The sequence below is a fragment of the Mobula hypostoma genome, chromosome 9, assembly GCF_963921235.1.
Source record: "Mobula hypostoma chromosome 9, sMobHyp1.1, whole genome shotgun sequence".
NCBI lineage: Eukaryota > Metazoa > Chordata > Chondrichthyes > Myliobatiformes > Myliobatidae > Mobula > Mobula hypostoma.
The window spans coordinates 132,291,026-132,310,956 of NC_086105.1; the positions used below are offsets into that span (position 1 = coordinate 132,291,026).

At 37.1% G+C, this 19,931-nt stretch overlaps 1 protein-coding gene across 5 annotated transcripts in view; it reads right to left on the reverse strand.

Annotated features, from left to right (window-relative positions):
- Positions 1-19,931, reverse strand: part of clec16a (C-type lectin domain containing 16A) — a 243,201-nt gene that overhangs the window by 194,164 nt on the left and 29,106 nt on the right. For all 5 annotated transcript variants that reach the window (XM_063059198.1, XM_063059196.1, XM_063059194.1 and 2 more), the window contains exons 3-7: positions 19,565-19,698; positions 12,924-13,072; positions 10,563-10,668; positions 3,943-4,066; positions 2,650-2,824 (exon numbers count right to left, since the gene is read on the reverse strand). In XM_063059198.1, coding sequence (XP_062915268.1) covers positions 2,650-2,824; positions 3,943-4,066; positions 10,563-10,668; positions 12,924-13,072; positions 19,565-19,698 — 688 coding nt within the window. The remainder of the gene's footprint in view (positions 1-2,649; positions 2,825-3,942; positions 4,067-10,562; positions 10,669-12,923; positions 13,073-19,564; positions 19,699-19,931) is intronic.

A 19,931-nucleotide genomic window follows, 5' to 3' on the forward strand; every position in this document is an offset into this window, starting at 1 on the left:
AAACTTTAAAAAATTGTTTATTTTCTCAAATTGTTTCCATCCTTGCTCAGATTAAATAATGAACAGTGACAAATAAGTGATAACATGTCCATAATCACAGTTCCAGACATTTCACCTCTCCCGGAAGTTCCGGGAGTCTCCCGCATACTAATGGTGGCTCCCTGATGCCCGCAAATTATATACAATATCACAGAAATCAATTTTTTTGAGAGCGAGTGAGCGAGAGAAAGCAAGAGAGAGCGCGAGAACGACCACGAGAGCGAGAGAGGAAGCGAGAGCGCGAGTGTGCATGAGCGGCCACGAGAGAGCGAGAGCGCGCCATGGCAGAGTGTTCCAAAAGAAGAAAATATAAAACGTACGTCACCCCAGACTACACTAAAGTGTACCCCTGCCTAATAGCAGTCAAAATAATGACAGTGTTGCTCGCTGCACTGTTTGCAACAGTGACTTTTCTATTGCCTATGGTGGGTTAAGACTGTAAAAGACATGTTGAGGTGAGTTTAACAGGTGTCATTCATTCATTAGCATAGCTAACATTATTTAAACTAGCTGGCTAGCTGCTAAGGAGCTACTCTATTACAGACATCCCACCTCTCCCATAAGTTCCGGGAGTCTCCCGCAAACTGATGGTGCTACCTCCCTGAAATGAGTTTTTGCAGGATGGGATGTCTGCAGTTCTTTTTAAATATACTTCTACAAATTTATTGTAGCCTGGAACTTATAAAACTGCCCAGTGTAATATTTCTATCAATTCTTAGAGAGGCCAGAAAGACAAAATTTTAAAACTTTTTTGATGGCATAATATCAGATCATAATAATTTGCTTCTCCTTTTTACAAACCAACTGTGCAACATTCTCAGTCACACATTGCTTAAATGTCCTGTACTTTAAGCAGCACCTCACCATCTTCGTGAGCAACAGACAGAAACTTGCTCAGATGGTTTCATTTGATCATAACATGTTCCATTTGAATACAAATGTAACCTACCGTGGATTCCAGTTAATTGGGCCATTGGTTAATTGGGACAGCTGCTTATTTGGGACAACTCTTAAAGAACAAAAACTGATCAAGAAAGGTTCCTTATAGCTGGGGGTGGTAGTGGGGATAAGCTGCTACTATCTATTAAATGCTCCCTATGACAACCAGATCCAGCTCCTGGTCTCCACATGTGCCTTAGCTACTAAGCCTGGCAGTACCATTTCTACTGACAGGAGAAGGGGCAAAGGCGGGTTGCTGGTGCCTTATAACCAGTCACGTCGGGCAGATGGGTCTCATCAGCCACGGTTGGCAGTGCAGGAAAACTCTGATTTCAAACCGCCACTGCCTTGTGGCTATACCCACTCATGGGAAGGGTTTCGGAAGCAAATCCTGAGGAAAAATCTGGAACTGTAGTCCCTAAGGCGGTCCTGCATTCAGTTCAATGCTGACTGGCAACTCCTGCAATGCCGTCAGTGCCAAACTGTATTGGTCTCTGCCGTTTCTTTGGATTCATCAGCTGCATGAAGAGGGGGAGCCTGCTACATGGGCAACTGCTCGCTCTCCATATCGTACTGTCCTGACTTGCATATCATGTAGACAACTGGGACACAGTATCCATCATCAACCCTAACCAGTGGAGGGCTTCAACTGAGAAAATACCTGGAATTTTCTTTGTTTATTTAGGACACTATATGAATTAACTGGGACAGGAGACTGTTCCAGAACAGTTTCCAACTATCATCAGTCACACGCGCACTTGTGCGGTCATTAAATTTTATACTGTGCTTGGAGTGAACAATTTTTAAAATAGCATCAGTTCCATGTGTTTGTGTTCTAAAAACAGTGATTTTTGTCATTCATAGATAGTTCGCGAGGAATCGCAGTAAGACAATTCAGAACTATTTTGTTCACTGTAGTTTCAAGCATTGAGATTTGGAGATGTCAGAAACGACTGGAAGTGAAAATGAAATAATTTCACTACTTCAGAAAGTTATGAGAATGAGAAGGTAAAGACAATAATCTTAAGTGGTACAATGAAAATGAAGATTCGGAGGATGCAATCGTAAAAAATATTATATAAAGGAAGTCCGTCATCTGTACGAGATGTCTGTACTGATTTTGTTCATTTACAGTCAAAAGAACATGGTAGCATACACTGTACGAATTCCTCTGTTGCTAATATTAGAAACTAATACACAGTTTTACAGTACTTCAGTGGTATTGGTGGTGCTCTGATTTCCACAGAACTCTGGCTAATTGGGCCAGCCACTTAATTGTGCCAAAATGTGCTGGTCCTGATGTGCTCCAATTAACCGGAATTGACTCCAATCGCAATTTGGATCAGAAAATTCCCCTTTATTAAAAAGACTCATACAAGCCATTGAACCCCAAAGAATCACACAGCACACTACAGATCCCCCAAGCGATGAATATCTGTTGGCTGGAGATGCTTAATGGGGTTATTTTGTAAAAACACACCCCATTCCACTCCCTACCCACTAAATGCATCTTTAGTATAATTTTCTTTACATGGCTTCACTGTGACATGAAATTAAGAAATGTGTAAAATACAAATAGTTTAAAATACATATTTTCCTATTATCTGCCTTCTAGTAAACTTTGCTCTATTGCTGTAATCAACATTCTTTTCAATATAAACATAATCTTACCTGTTCTTGAGTCACCAAAGAGTAGACGTATAATGGCAGAAAAAGTCTGTTTAATAGATGGTCTGTTAGTACATCATTCAGGAATTCACAGTTAATGATCAGGATATCATTCAGGTAATGCAGGTGGTCCAAATGTTCAGCTACCAGGTCACTCAGTTTCCCTCTATTCCGATGCCTATCACAACAAAAGTTAAAAATTACTATAATAAACATATACTTTATTACATGTGTAAACCACAAATTACAACATTGGTGGTGTTGTGGACAGTTTTGAGTTACAGGATGATATTGATTAGATGGTATGATAGGCAAAGCAATCCAATGTGGAATTTAATCCTGACGTGCAACATGATATAATTTGGGAGGATTGACCGTACATAAACAGTACAGCTACTGAGGGTCAGAGGGACCTTGTTGGACAAGCACAAGGTCTCCTGAAGGTGGGTACATAGATCAATATGGTGGTAAAGGAGTTAAGACTTCATGGTATGAAAGACTAGGGATATTACAGTATAGATCTGTAAAAGATTGCTTAGGGAGTATGGTTCCAGCTAATGTACTGTAGGAAGGGTGTGTCTGTACTGGACAACGTACAGAGAAGATTCACCTAGACATCTCGATGGAATACAATGAACATTAGAAGAGACTAGGAAGACTGAATTTGATTTCCTTGCAGAAGAGAAGGCTGAGAGGAGACATGATTGAGGTACAGTATACATAATTATGAGTACAGGTAGGTTATACAGTCAAAATATGTTCCACGTAACAGAAGTGTCTAAAATTAAAGGTTTAGAGAAAAGGGCAGAATTAAAAGAAAACTGTGGATTTTGTTTTAAACAAATGAAATCTGGAACCCAAATGGGCGGTAGAGACTTACAACATTCAAATTGCATTCAGACTAGCACTTGAAATGGAAAAGCATAGAAGACTACGGACTAAATGCTTGTAACCAAGATCAGTATAAATGGGTTGTTTTGTGCCATTTCACCATTTGCCCCTATTTGCGACATTTAGCTCTAACTGAAAGTAAAAACCACAACCTACTGAGTTTTAAAAGGTTTCCAGTGAATTTCTTTTGAACATGCTTTATCAATAATTCAGACGGGTTCTATAATTGGCTTTCAAATTGGTACTCACAGTTCAAAAGCAAATTATAAATTAGCCAATCATAGTTACACATCTTACAAAACAATATGCTTGTATGTATGAAATATCCACTAGCAGCATCATTCCCAATACAGTTGTCAAAGCATGCAAGAAATGTTTCCATGGTTTCTAAGTTTGGATACTTACTCTTCATCTGTTTGCACACAGTTGTCCAATTCAATCACATGGCTTCCAATGAACCAAACCAAATTGGAAAAATACGGAACTGCTGTTTTGTCCCTAATGTAGTGCAACATTAGCTGGTTATCCACTGTTCACATGAAAAACAGAATATGGCTTTTAGTTAGAGAAAACAAAACCAAAGCTTTACATTTCACTACATTTTCTAAAACATCTGAGACATAAATTATATCATGGCTATTTAACTCTGAAGGTATAATTTTAATACATCAAGCTTTCAACATGAAAGCGTATTGAACTATTGAGATAGTAAAATGCTACCTGAGTAACTACAGTACTTACAGTGTATATAATTCCACATACTGTACATAATTTCCATAGTAGGCCTTTGATCTAGCATACCTTATTCAAATATTAAATGAAATACCATTTTTAAACCAACCTGTTCTATTTTGTAGAACTTGAAGCCTTTGATTCAATTTTTTGTTGACTATTGGAGTTTATATTTTACTGTATGGATTTATCATATAGATTGTGAAATAGTAAATGTACAGTAAAATGCAGCCAATTGATTTGGCAAACAGCTTTTATCAATCATTTGATTTTTACATCAATGCTAAAGCTTTCAAATACAAGACTGATAAAACATAAGGATTGGTATCATAATTGATAATTACAAACTGCAAGTTTTTTGTATGTGGAATTTGAATAAGCCAATGCAAACACAAAAGTCACTTGCATTAGGCAACTTTATACTGTATACGAACTGCTGGAAATATTCAGGAACATTAACTGTGTTTCTTCCTCAAGATGTGGCCTGACCCACGAAGTATCTCCAGCATTTTCTGCTTTTAATTTCCAGCATCTGCAGTTTAATTACTGATTTTCATTTGATATTAAAACGTATTCCGTAATAGTCTTGATTTCTAAATTCAGCAAGTGTCTACACTTCTGGTCTTACAACAGAGGGAAGTTCAATGATAAAGCAACTGCAGATTGTTGGGCCATGACCACTCAATCAAAACCTAAAATTATGTTCTAACGCTTAGGTGATTTGTCTTCCACAAAAACCACCATTTTCCTTTGTACTAAATATGGCACTAGTCAATGATTTCCATGGATATCTATTTTACACAGGGACCCTTAATGCCACACTTAGTCAAATGCTACCTTGACATAGAAGATACTTATTCTTGCTACATTACTGGAATTCATCTATTTTGCTAATGTTTGATCCAATTATGCAATGAGTTCTCAAGCCAAATGATCCAGACAGAACCCAGACTAAACACTTAGACCATAAGATATAGGAGCAGAGGTAGGCCATTTGGCCCATCCAGTCTGCTCCACCATTCGATCATGGGCTGATCCAATTCTTCCAGTCATCCCCACTCCCCTGCTTTCACCCCATACCCTTTGATCAAGAACCTATCTATCTCTGCCTTAAATACACCCAATGACTTGGTCTCCACAGCTGCTTGTGGCAACAAATTCCACAGATATACCACCTTCTGACTAAAGTAATTTCTCCGCATCTCATTTCTAAAAGGACGTCCTTCAATCCTGAAGTCGTGCCCTCGTGTCCTAGGATCCCCTACCATGGGAAATAACTTTGCCATATCTAATCTGTTCAAGCCTTTAAACATTCGGAATGTTTTTATGAGATCCCCCCTCATTCTCCTGAACTCCAGGGAATACAGCCCAAGAGCAGCCAGACGTTCCTCATACAGTAACCCTTTCATTCCTGGAATCACTCTCGTGAATCTTCTCTGAACCCTCTCCAATGTCAGTATATCCTTTCTAAATTAAGGAGCCCAAAACTGCACACAATACTGCAAGTATGGTCTCATGAGTGCCTTATAGAGCCTCAACATCACATCCCTGCTCTTATAGTTCTATACCTCTAGAAATGAATGCCAACATTGCATTCACCTTCTTCACAACCAACTCAACCTGGAGCTTAACCTTTAGGGTATCTTGCACAAGGACTCCCAAGACCCTTTGCATCTCTGCATTTTGAATTCTCTCCCCATCTAAATACTAGTCTGCCTGTTTATTTCTTCTACCAAAGTGCACGACCATACACTTTCCAACATTGTATTTCATTTACCACTTCTTTGCCCATTCCCCTAAACTATCTAAGTCTCTCTGCAGGCTCTGTTTCCTCAACACTGCCCGCTCCTCGACCTATCTTTGTATCATCAGCAAACTTAGTCACAAATCCGTTTAATATCGTAGTCCAAATCATTGACATACATTATAAAAAGCAGCGGTCCCAACACCGACCCCGTGGAACTCCACTGGTAACCGGCAGCCAGCCAAAACAGGATCACTTATGAGCAAACAGCCAATATTACATGTGCAGTGATTAATTTTGCTGAAGGATGGTGGTTGGTAGGATGGAGAAGGGCTGCAAGAAGAATTAAAAGATCTTCCAATGTCCCCATTTCCGTGAACAATGAAGAAGGAGCGAGGTATCAAAACTCTTCCGAGAATGATGGGATTTTAGAAAAGGGAAAACATTCACTGTGGCATTAAATGTTAAAACTGTTACATTGATTTTAAATTCTTGATAAATCCTAGTTCAAATCTTCATTAAAAATCTGTTAAATCAAGAATTGGTGTACCTCAAAACATACAACAAAATTTACTCAGAAGTTTTAAAAATCTAAACAAATGTTTCTGTCTACACACCACTGATTTGTGAAATTGTGGCAATTTTATGAAGTAATAAATCAAGGTTTTAAACACAATTTGGAAACCCAAGAACCACCTATCCTCACTGCTTTTCTATCAGCTGAGTCAGTCAGTAATTATCTGGAGATATTTTTCTAGCAGTAATTAGATCCCAATATGATTGGCAAGTTGTAAATCCTATCAAAATGCTCTTATTGTTGTTTCAGCCCATGAGATGCAACTGTCAAATTACTTTTAACGTTTGTCAAAAACTGGTGATATTCAAAAACTTGTTGATACTATTGAAAAACCTGCCCTTAATATTATTGAAAAATAACAACTTTTCAGCAAATAACACAGAAAATCAAACTAATTTAGTTAATTTTTTAAAACTTTAACTGAGTTAAAGCCATCACAGCCATTCCTCTCCCTTTCGATGACTGTTAATCCTGCAACAAGTCTAACCTGCTACGGGTTTAAAAGGAAGGTTGTTCAGCATAACTTCTGGAAAGTACAGGAGATAGGTGCAGTACTCCAGGAGGAGTCAAACCTCACAGCATGGACCTCTTGGAAAATTGGGATTCTAAAAATTTACAAAGGGAAAGATGGATCTGCCAGCATTTTTCAGGAAAATCCAAGCAGATAAATGTTTGAACAAGTAAAATTAAACACAATCCCATCTTAAAAAGTGGAAATGTACTTTCTGGTGAAAGTGGTCATGATGATCATTACAAACATGGGAAAATTTGCAGATGCTGGAAATCCAAGCAACACACACAAGATGCTGGAGGAACCCAGCAGGCCAGGCAACATCAATGGAAAAGAATAAATAGTCAACGTTTCTCTTCATCAGGACTGGAGGAAAAAAATGATGATCATTAGTTTTATTCTTCACTGCAAGTGGGATTTAAAGCTTTATAAGGGGCAAACTCTATATGACCTTGCGTAGTCACTAAATGCATTTAAGACCAAAGAGAAAACTTACGAAGAACGCGCATTTTCACTCTTCAAATTAGGCAAATTTAGAATTCATTTTTAAATCAGAAATGACAACTCCAATCAGACACATTTTTTTTTTGCAACAATATTTATGAAATGTTCAGAGGCCCAAGTCGCAACTATCTTTCTGATAAACGGTGGTTGTTCTTCCTTGAAAAATCTAATTGCTAAGAGCACATGCACTTCTGTCTCTAATAAAAATCCACGAGCTAAGTTCTCTACAGTTTACCTACTATCCAGTTTATTTTTTATGTATATATTTCAGTATGTTAGCTTATATCATACAAAGCACAAAAAAACTTATTACAAATAGATAGGCAAAGATTCTTGTGACGTGCATAACTAGAATAACAGATAACAAATCTTTAAAAGATAAAAATGTTAGAACAACTTACATGACACTGGGACGCAGTATATTGGGGGCATCATTGAAAGAAGGACAAAAACAGAACAGTTAATAAAACAAGAAATCACAGTGGGAAATCACAGTGTCCTCCAGAAGTCAAAAAGCCTAGCTGTAATATGAAGTACACAGAACTAAAAGACACAGCAGGTTAGTAAGTTTTAAAACAGCAGAGCAGCAAAAATACACCAGTAAAAGTTTCCACAAGGAATGCCTTGGCCAGCCCTCAATAAAATCAGTAATATCTATAATCATCCCAAGACTCAAAACTTTGTATCAATACAAAACACAAAAGCAATAATAAATTTTATCAATTTTTGCTAGAAATGCAACCTTTGTATATGGCATGTACTGTATTTAAACTGGATCTACAGGTCACTTTTGCCATTCATTCCCTTTGTTTCATAACAAGGGAAACACAGTAAGATTGAGAATTAGCCAAAGGCTCTGCTTTTTCAGTAGGGGAAGAAAAAAAGCCCTCTTTCCACTTCAAGCAGATAACAGATATCTTTTGTCTATTGCTATAGAATGAAATTTACTAAAACAAAATTATTACTTTAAGGTGATGACATGGTTCCATAACCCAAAGTCTAAATGCAGAAAATTTGACTAGTGTTCTTGTTTAAACTTTAAAATCCCTCCAAGTAACTTGTGTTTACTTCAACCTGCTATAGCAGAAGTCACTAGCACAAGTTGACTATGTACAGAAAATACAGCAAGGCTCTGAAATTTTGGCATATTTGAGGCTTTGGTGTTGCCAAATTGGCAGATTTTCCAATCTATTGGATTATGGATGTGATTAATACTCCAACTTAATATTTCTGAGATATTCCAGAGTATTAATAAATTTTCCTGTGAACCAGGTAGGTAAAACAGGAGCACACTCAACTTCATTTGTTACACATGATGACAAACCATCAGGATTTCCAAACAGATAGCAGATTATCAGAAATTTACTCCACTTCTTTGCATACAAATTTCAAAACACAGCACTGAGCAGAGTTTTTATATAACAAAATAACATTTTATAGATCATTGTTTGGTGACATACTTTTGTTACAGATCTGCTATAAGAAAGTTCTCCAACTCATCTGTATAACAAATAGAAGTACCTTCCTCATTTCACTGGGGCAAATAACTGAGAACAGAAGATGAACTATTTGACACATTGGATAAATTACATTCTTCAAAATTTGGATTCGCTACTTCAACAGTCCCATTCCACTATAGGATCTGAAGAATATTAAAGTTCTCAATAAGGATCCAAATGTTGTCCTAATGCGCAGACAGTTTATACCAGGGTTAAAGAACTATAAAACAGATGAGGCCTTATAGAAGTAGAAAAGATAACAGGTATGTGGGAAATGAAAGAGAAAGTAATTTAGAGGGCAAAGACGAAGCACAAAATGGCACAGGCAGGCAAGATCAAGGAAAATCCCAAAGTATTTTACGAGGATAAAAAGGGCAAGAGGGCAAAAGAGCAAAGCACATTAGGAACCAAGGTGGCAGGAAGGAAAAATGTGAGTCCAAAATTAATACTTCTCATCTGCTTTCATATGGAGAAGGACATAGTGTGGGAGAATTCAGAAAAGGAAATGATAGAATTTTAGTAGATATTACTAATGAAAATTATTTTAGCAGGCCTAAAAGGTGGATAAACCTCCAAGGCCTGATGAGAAGTATACCAGAAATTGAGAAGCAAGTGAAGGAAGTACAGAGGCTCAGGCAGAAATTTTCCAACCTTCATTGGCTGCAGGTTCCATTTGTAAGGAGTCAGCAAATGTGATGTAATTTTAAAGGCAAAAAATAGCCAGGTAATTGCAGCTTAATGAGCCTAACATCAGTGGCAGGGAAAACAGGGCCAGAATTAACATTCAGTTAAAGAGGCAGGGATTAATCAGGGACTAACAGCATGTCTTCATTAAGGGCCAAGTCCAGTATTTTAAAAAAGTGACTAATTATGGAGTTGATGCAGTCTACTTGGACTTCAACAAGACTTCTGACAAGAACTCCATGTCAGAAAGAAAGTCCTAAAGAAAAGCATCTGTGAAATTTGGGTCAATTTAGATCTGAAATTGGTTTGGAACTCTGTAACCAGTGGTGCATCACAGGGATCAATACTGGGACTCTTGTCATTTGACATATACATCATAAAACAGTTAAATATTTGGATGAGCATTTGAAACAACATACAGTAGCTTACAAGGTTATAGGCCATGTACTGGGAAATGAAATACATGGCTGCTTGCTGGCCAACACAGATGTGGTGAGCCAAAGGACACTGACTCTGTGACACTAAAATTTTTACAATTATATTATTAACTTTCTCTACAAAGAAAATAATTTTCCATTCTTGAATAGCAAACCACTTAGCTTACTAATGAGATACAACTCAATATATTCAAAAAGTGTTTGAAGCCAACATAGTGCTAAAATCTATTCCTCAAATTATAAAACATATGCCATCTAACATGTATTCAATCAAAGCCTTGCAAGCGTTCACTAGTGAGATCAGGTAAAATTTATAACCACACTAGGCTGCACTCACCTTTATACACATTAAGGGTGATTGTTCTTACAGCAATTCTGACCATGCTCTCCGGGTGGTTGAAAAATTTAATTGCCTCCGTGTACAGGGCGAAGTCATTTGTGTGCTAGAATTATGAGACAATAGGAATTCAGCCAGCGATTGAATAAGGTATGAGCTACAAACAAATGAGTATTGATAAAATTTTTATAAGTTTTCTATTTCCAAGCCATTTTAACTGCTCAATGTATTGGGTGTAGATATTTACCAATAATTACCTTCAAATGTATTGAGTGTCCATGAATAACAGGAGTCAAAATAGAGCAAATTTAGAAAGTACAAACACTCCAATATGGAAAGTAATAATGTCACCACCCAATAGGGGCTACAGGGCTGTTGTGGAAGCCCAACGATGTGAAAATTCCATACACAATATATATATTTTAGATATTAAGTAAATCAATGGATATAAAGGTCATCATAGAAAATACTACGCAGGTAAAATCTTACTGAAAAGGAGATTTGGTGGTCGAATTGTGGGTACAGTTTATATTCCTTATATAAAAGTGAGCTTAAATGTTTTCACAGGAAATACAAAAAAAATCAATTAAAATCTTTAAACATGATAAATTTCATTTTAAAACAAAACCTACAAAATTAATCACTCAGCTTCAGCAGGCAGCATACATTTGCACATGACTTTGAAGATTGTAAATTGAGGTTTCATTTCTCTTTCAACAGTGTTAAGGTGACCTCTGCTGGGCAACATGGTTTACTTCAGACCATACAAAGACAGACTTCATATAGTGAAAACAAGACCCAGCAGTGAATTATTCCTTGTGTGGAAAAGAATAAAGTATATTTTAATCAAGTAACTACTTATTTAAGTGTCCAAAACGGTTCTACATTCAACTTTTCTCTACATGAGAACAAACTGATATACAAGCTTATACCAATAAAATAATGCATCTTGAATTTCGGTAGGGTGGAAGAAAGAAGCAGCAGAACACAATTTATAACCCCCATTCACCCTAAATAAGACAATAGCTAAGTAGAACCTGTCACTTCCCAGGTGTTGAAGGAGGAAGGAAAGGTGCAAGAAGATGGAAAAGGAAAAAAAGCTTCTAGCCTTTCCAATTACAGTGGACTCCAGTAAATTACGCCATTAGTTAATCAGAGCAGTCACTTATTTGAGACAACTCTTAAAGAACAAAAACTAATCAAGAGAACAGCCAGATTCCCTTTGTTTATTTGAGACACTATGACGCTTAATTGGGGCAGGAGACGGATGCTGAACAGTTTCTAACTAGCGTATTTCAAGTGCACTTGCATGGGCCTCAGACAATACACCATGTTTAGAGCGAGCAGTTTTTAAATAGCATCAGCTGAGTGTGTGTTTAAAAAGCAGCCACTTTTGTCACTAACAGTTGGTGAGAACTGAGCAGTAAATCAATTGAAAACTGTTTTAATCATTGCGGTTTGAAAAATTCAGGCTTGGAGATGCCGGAAACATCCGTGACTGAAAATGAAGTGATTTCAGTCCTTCAAGAAGTTAGGAACTGCAAAGAATTAGAAAGTATCAATAATCATCTTGATTGCTTCAATGAAAATGAAGTCTTGGAAGATGCAATCATCGGTTGCATTCTATGAAGGCAGTCCACCAACTATACCAGGTGTCTGCGCTGAATTTGTTCACTTAGGGTCAATCAAAAGAACCAAGCAGCATACGCTGGATGAATTCCTCTGCTGAATTCATCAGGAACTAATACACAGTTTATAGTATTGTAGTAGTATTGGTAATGTTCTAATTTGTTCTGCATTTTATTTAAATACATAATTTGTTACTCAGTTAAACAGTAGTTTGTCTTGTTATTTAAAATGTTTCAGAACTTTAATGTTTTTGACTTTTATAAAGTTACATAATTATCTTAATACATTTTTAAAATGTTTCTACCCAAATATTGAAAAAATCCAAGATAACCAATTCAGACTGAGTCACAAATTCTGCTCCCCAGATTTCAATTCCATTGCTCTCCTCATCTGAAACTGAACTAGACTGCTCACAACTTCTTTTCAGTACTTGATTTCACATTAACATTTCTTTTTTTAAAAATGTCTGTTTCCATTTCTAAAATTTTCCTCAACAATAGCATGAATCAGTTCATCGGTTGATGAAATGTTCATACATGCCCAGCTATTATCAGCAGGGCTTCCTTGTTTCACTCTCTATAAACCAGAAACCGCCCAAAGGAGATCCAATAGAAAAATCAGGTTTAATAAATAATAATAAAATCCATTTGTGACTTGTCACTTTTCGTTTCTATGTATGCTTACAAAGATTGAAATCATTATTTAAGAAACATAAATTCAATATTCTCTTACCTCATTGTAGAAAAAATGCACAGTATGATTGTTGAGTTTAAGAGAAAGTGTTTTCAAAAAGGAAATATAATATGCCATGATTTCCTCATCAGAGAAGTCAAACTTGTGCACAATAATTGAGTTCACATGGTTATTAGACAGCAGGTAATCTGTAAAAAAAACACTAAGGTTTGAAAAATATTATGGAAAATGTAAGAACACAAATCTTCATGATCATCTTGCTCTAAAAAGCACTTTATTAGCGAGACACAAAATCATTATCAGATTTCACTGGCAAGAAATGAACATGACAAATTCCATTATAACTTGATAACCACACCATAACTATCTAGTGATTTTATTAAAACAGTACATGGCACTGTAATTACAAATGTTGATAAGGAAAAAGGAATACATGTTGAATATGAAGATGAATAATTACATTTTTGCTTTCAATTATTAAGTTTAAATTAACAAGTGCTAAGTATTGCATCCCCACTCTCCACAAATGGATTACACTGAATTAAAGGACAAAAGACTAGTAATAAAATACAAGTAGTCAGTGTTTTGGAAGTGTACAAGAAGCCATATGATTTTTTTGTTATCTTGAAATTTAAACACTTTTTTTCTGATAGCAAAGGCTTTACTGACGGCCAGAGGCTGACAATAAAAGGTCATTGAAAGCAAATAAATAGTCCATGTTGGATCTTGTTATGTACTATTATAGCTGCAGGGCAGTTTTGTGCAGCAAGGGCAATTTGCAAAAGGATCTTAGTTTTGTGACTATTAAGTGCAATATGAATTCCCTTATACACTCCAGTATACAAACTAACTATGACTTGGTGCTCAGCCTGCAAAAGTGCACACGGGCAAGGGTTGTCTGCCTGATACTGCCCAATGACTATGCTTGGAGTAGAAGTGACACAAGAGAAGCAGTTTTTCATTTGGTCTGTAATTTACATCCATTCCAGTGGGAAGTTTATGAGAAATGAAATGCAACATTGCAGAGAAAAAGACTTCACCAAGATCCCATGCCATCTCTTCAACTTACTTGACATGCATGAGATTGTGAACTTGTAACTAAGTTCATCACTGTTTTAGAACTTGAGCGCCTGAGGCCCTGTTTCTTCCCCCCCCCCCCCACCCAGTTGTTGCTTGGCCTTTTTGGCTTTTGTCTTTCAATCTGTGATTCAAGCTGGGCTATATGGGATAGAGTGATTTGGTTTAAAAATCAATTTTTTGGGGGAAGGAAAGAATTAATAGTTGAAAAACAATTTCAAAAAGATCCTGCAAGAAAGTGCTAAATATTTCTGACACTAGTGTTTTTGGGTAATATGAAGCACTGATAGCAATGAAGAGCCCTTGCATGTCATGGCTATCAGAGTTGCTATCTCTCTTATGTTCTTTCCCTCACTACCCTTCTTTAGGTCACAAATTTCCTGATGGATCTTTCAGGTATCACAGAGACATTTATTTTCTTTCAAGACAAGATAACAGTTAATCAGTTTAATTCTCATTCTCATCTTGGTGTTTTCAGGTACAGATTACACAGACAATTCAGAGATGTAAATTATGGTGCACTTCAGGACAATCCAATCAGTATGAGCACATAACTGACTTTTGTGACTCAGGATGGCCAGAATGTGCGCAAAGTGTTTAGGAAAATCTTCTTAGTGTGGCCTCAAGATCTTCAACATTGGTTTTCTTGTAGCAGTGTGTGTTTGAAGGCCAAGGTGATAGAGATAATATAGCAAATTAGGTGGTGATCACTCCAACAGTCATCTGCATCTGTCATTGACATCCATGATATGGACAACATTGTTGTTTTTGCTAGAACAATAAAATAATTGAGAGAGTGTTATCCGAAATAGGGAGTGTTACCATGAGGTCTTGTGCTCATGGTTTTGACAAGACAAGGCTTTGAGCATTGAGGAAATCCTTGCGCAAGTTAGCTTTCCTGCTCTCCTAATAAATCACATTTTTCCAAAGATCCGACAAGGTAGGTTACTGGTTTCAACAAGGCAGGGCTCAGAGTACTGACGGAAGACTCTGCTGGAGTTAGCTTTCCTGCTCTTCCAACCAATCATACTTATCCAGAGGACCGTATACTTTCTGAGACTGCAGGTCATTCAGGAGAACAAGTTTGAAATGTAGACAAAGATCAGAGTAGAATTCCCCTCTGCCCTAATCTATAACTTCCAGATTTGGAATATATGCTCTGGAGTCTGTGATGTATCATTTCTACCTTAGAATGATTTGCGTGGGGATGAGGGTTCGGTCATCATGAGACATTCAATTGAAAATGAGTAGTGATTCATCAAGCTAGCTTATTCTTCATGCCAAAACCCACCCCATGAACATAGGTTTCTCCTTTCAGTCTGCCTTCCTAGAAGATAGTGTATCCACCTTGCCTTGTTCATCGAGCTGCTTATCTCCTGCCAGTCACCCCTTACTCAGATTATCAATGTTCTCTAAGCTGCCCAGATCCTGTCAATTATCTCTCAGTCAGGACATCAACAGCAGTGCCAATGGGACATTTCAAGTTCTGAATTTCACAAAGCAAAGTGTAAGCTGCCTACATGTCACTACTTTTAATGCTGGTTAGCCGTTGTACAATAGACATCACATGGTCACGACAGTCTGAAGTCCGGCCACCCCTTTTCCCTATTTCCTCTGACCCTCTGCTCTGACTCTATTCTTAGTTTAAATGTTTAACATCAGTTTTAAGTGTGTTTGTGAGGAACATTTTAATACTTTTTAAACAGTTTGAGGCATTTGACAGGTTCCAGGTGTTTTCAAATGTTTGCTAATTTCAAAGCTATTCTCAAATGTTCGTAACAGTGACAGCTTTGACAGCTAGTAGTCCTATGGACAGCCTCTCAAGCAAATGCCGAAGTCATTCTGTGAATGCTGAACATTCTACACAGAACCGTTATACTGCACTCCACTCTTCCAGAGAAGATTCTGCCAAATACCATGCTGGAAAGAGTAATGTTGTTCAGAAGCAGCCAGCTAGCAATCTCAGGGCAACAGATGATCTACCTCCTGTAACATAAAACCTTATGACATATTTACATCAACGCAGTAAACTTCTGTTTGTTAATGTAATGAGTACATAGCATCATACATGCAGTAATTACTTTAAAAACAAAACTCTTCCTGGCCTCGAAAAAAGGTTTTCTGACGCAAATTCAAATGAAAAAATATTACATAGTGAAATATATATCTACCACAGTCCTCCCTTTTCCTTTTCTTGCCAAGAGGACTTTGCTGTCTGCCAATTCTAACAATGCTGGCTTCTGACAGAAAATATGGCATACCATGTTGGAGCATCTCTGCCCAGATTTACTCTATGTACTTGTTTGCAGTCTCTCAGTTAGACTTGAGCAGCAGTAGGCAACCATCAGGCCCTTCAAGTCTGCTGCACTATTTAATATGGTCATGACTGGTCTGTGCTGGTTTCAACTCCTCCTCTGTGCTATTTCTCCTTGGCCCTGTTGCTCTATCAAATATTTATCCATCTCCACTTCAAGTACTTCACCACCAACTGCAAGAATAAATTTCTATGTACCTCAGTTTAAAATAACTGGCCCCTTTTCTTGGAGTTAAGTTCTCTCTGTTCAAGACTCTCTCACTAGGGAAACCATCTCAACATCTGTCAAGCTTCCTTAGGATCTTTGAATCTGACCACCCAACTTTTTCTAAAACTCGGAAGAAGTTCTGACCTAAACCATTTAGTCTTTGCAACTGTACCAATATCCCAGTAATAGGACTCATCAATCTAGATTAGGGGTCGCCAACCCGTCGATTACAATCGACCGGTCGATCTTTGAGACTTTGCCAGTAGATCCCGAAAAAAAATCAGAAATAAATACACAAGTACTGTTGTAATGTGAGCATTATAAAAATAAGTAATACTAATTAGGATAATGGTAATATAGCAATACTTTTGCTACAAAGCTGTTTGTCAAGAGAGATTGTTTCCGGGTTGCGAGGTTTTATTTCCATTCTTTCTGCCCAGTGCGCACGTGTGTAGCACCCCCACCATGAACTGTGTTTTCAACGTAGCTTGTGCTGCATCAAAGTGACCAATTAAATTAGATATGCAGTGGTTCCCAAACACCGGGCCACGAAGAATGCAGTGGTACAGCGGTAGCCGGAACGCACCCAGTACATCTTTAAGAAAACAGCCGAAATAAACAAGCTAATTAATTAGGTGCCGCCCGGCATGTAAATGTCAGCCAAGATCAGAGGCGATTGCCAGTTGCCAGCTGTAAGATCCAGGATCTTACAACAAAGGAGGACTTCCTCACTCTTTTGCAATTAAAGGAGAGAATGACAGGTGAGGATATTTACAATGAATTTTAAAAATGTCCGTGAAAATGACAACCCCATTCATAAACTGGTGGCAATTACTACTGATGGGGCCCCAGCAATGCGCAGTGTGCGCGTTGGTTTTATAGCACTAAAAGTCAGTGCCTACTTCGGGTCAACTTATCTATGTGAAATTGCATTTTCACAGATGAAAAATTATTCAATCTAAGTACAGGAGTTGTCTTACTGACAGACACCTCACAGACTGTCTCAGACTGGCTGTCTGTAGTTATGAGCCAAATTTCAGGAAACTAGCAATAAGTATTCAGTCCCAGTCATCATACTGAGTGCAACAGTCAATGTTTATTCATTTATTTTTCATGTTGAAATAAAATTAAATAATGAAACTTAGAATTAAAGGTGCGAAGTATTGTAATATTCTTAAAGAAAGGTAAGCTAGTTAGTGTTTTCTTGTTCGAATTAATTTGAAAGTTTGACAAAAGTATTTTGTGTAATTCAAATACAATTAGCCCAAATAAAAGGCCTCAAATTGGCAGTACAATCTGAGCTGTTTTTTGTCTAAACAATTTAGTAGATAGATCTTGCCTTTCACTAAGGTCGAGGTAGGGGATCTTCGGCTTAAAAAGGTTGGTGACCACTAATCTAGATGGTATTGTCACCAATGTTACTTCATCCTTTTTTTTGTTAAGGCAAGTAGATCAAAACTGTCCAGGTAAGGCATAACCTTGTACAACTGCAACAACAGCTTTCTAATTTTAAACTCCAAGTTCTTTGCAATGAAGGTCAAAATAGCTTTTGCATTAACTACTTGTTGAACTTGACTGCTAGCTTTTTATGATTCACGCACTAGAACACCTAGCTTCATCTGTACTTCACTTCTTTGCAGGCTCACTTAGACAATAAATAACCTGCCTTTTCCTTTCCCTTAAGTGCATGACCTCAACTTCCATTTTCAGTCTTTTCCTCACACAAACTATCTATATCCATGAAAGACAGTTTTTTTTAAATTATAATTTGACTTGTTTTAATAAAAAAATGGAGTTTCAAAATCTACCAAAACTCCTGAGGGATACAGAGGAGTGATTAAATGTTCTTGGTGGAAGATGAATGCACATTGATGTTATGGCCCAGAGTGCTGAGGTAGTGAAAGAAGCAGAGGAAGCACTCAGTAACACACCACAAAACAAGGGATTAAGTTGGTGGTTCTGAAGGGGAGGTTTGGACAGTGCAATAATTTTAGATTAGTTGTAAATGCATAATTACAGTAAAAAGATTAAACAGTTATATTCTGAATGGAAGAGAGGTAATTAGGAAAAGGGACCTTAGTCAGTGAAGGTTATATTTCCTACAGATACCCATTCAGTAAGCTGGACATAAGCATATATTATGACTCGTTTCCTTGACTGCGTCCCACTACATTAGTGAAATTCAACTGCATCAACTGTGTCTCAGTTGGCTTAAGCTTCATAATGTCTAGAGCCACATTTCTGTTAAGGGAGCTGAGCTCAAAAAACCTATCGTGTAAGAAATGCTTCATTGCTAAAAGTGATTTTGTTTAGTAGAAAGGTACCTATTAAAGGAAATCTCCATGTTCTACTTCAGATGAAAGTAAAGTAGCACAGCTTTGAAGTGAGCAGAGCACTTATCTCCAGTAACCCAGCCAATAATTATCTCTCAAAATCACAAATATACTGTTAGTCATTATCATGTTCTTGTTAAGTGAGTTTGCTGTGAAATTGAGTACCACTTTACCTCACTGATTGTGAAACATCTTGGGATGCCCTAAAAATGCCATAGAGCTTATTTATCCCCTCTTCCTTTTGACTTCTTGTCGCCTATGTTTCTTTTTCTCCATCTCTCACTGACAGACACACACAGACAACATCTACCACTCAAAAGGAAATAATGAGATAGAATTAACATCGCAGTGAAAAGGGTAAAAAAAATTACTGAGAAAGACATAGACACACTGGTAGAGTTGAAGGTGAGGTGGGATGAGATGATTCACCAGCAGTGATATAAAGTAGAAACCCAAAGGAGGAACATGACATATTTTTCCTCATTTGATCATGAAAAAATATTTGTTTAAGATAAAGTGTCAATGCCTCCTAAATATTTATCCAGTAGCTTCATCAAGGATTCAAATAGTTGTCATATATACCCAGTGATAAGATATATCAATGGAAAAACAATCTAACTCAACTTTCCTTCTATATTTAACCTCAGTAATATTTCATTCATTCTGTGGTCTGGAACTATAGAAAAACATGAGGAAAAAGAGTGTTTAAAGTAGACTTTTAAAAAGTTATTAAGAAATATAAACTTACACAGTGAGGTTTCATGACTAATATTTTCAAACAGGATATTGATCGTCTGAAGCAGCTGCACACACACATAGCGACCGGATTTCTGGCGCAAGATATTTAAGAAGAAAACAAACATGTTTTTCTCCAAGAAAAAGCTGTAACAAAACATTTCTTCATTAGTAATGATTTAAAATTTAAGGAGCTATTTCATCCAGGGGTGGCAAGTGTATCCATTAAGAAAAGCTTTTATGCTTGAAACTACTGTTGAAGAAAATAACATTTAGGACAGGGGTAGGCAACCTTAAGCACAAATGATTTTCTAGCATGCGTTATTCATTACTTTGAGGCAAAACATAACTAGATGTATTTAAATGGATAATTCCCATAT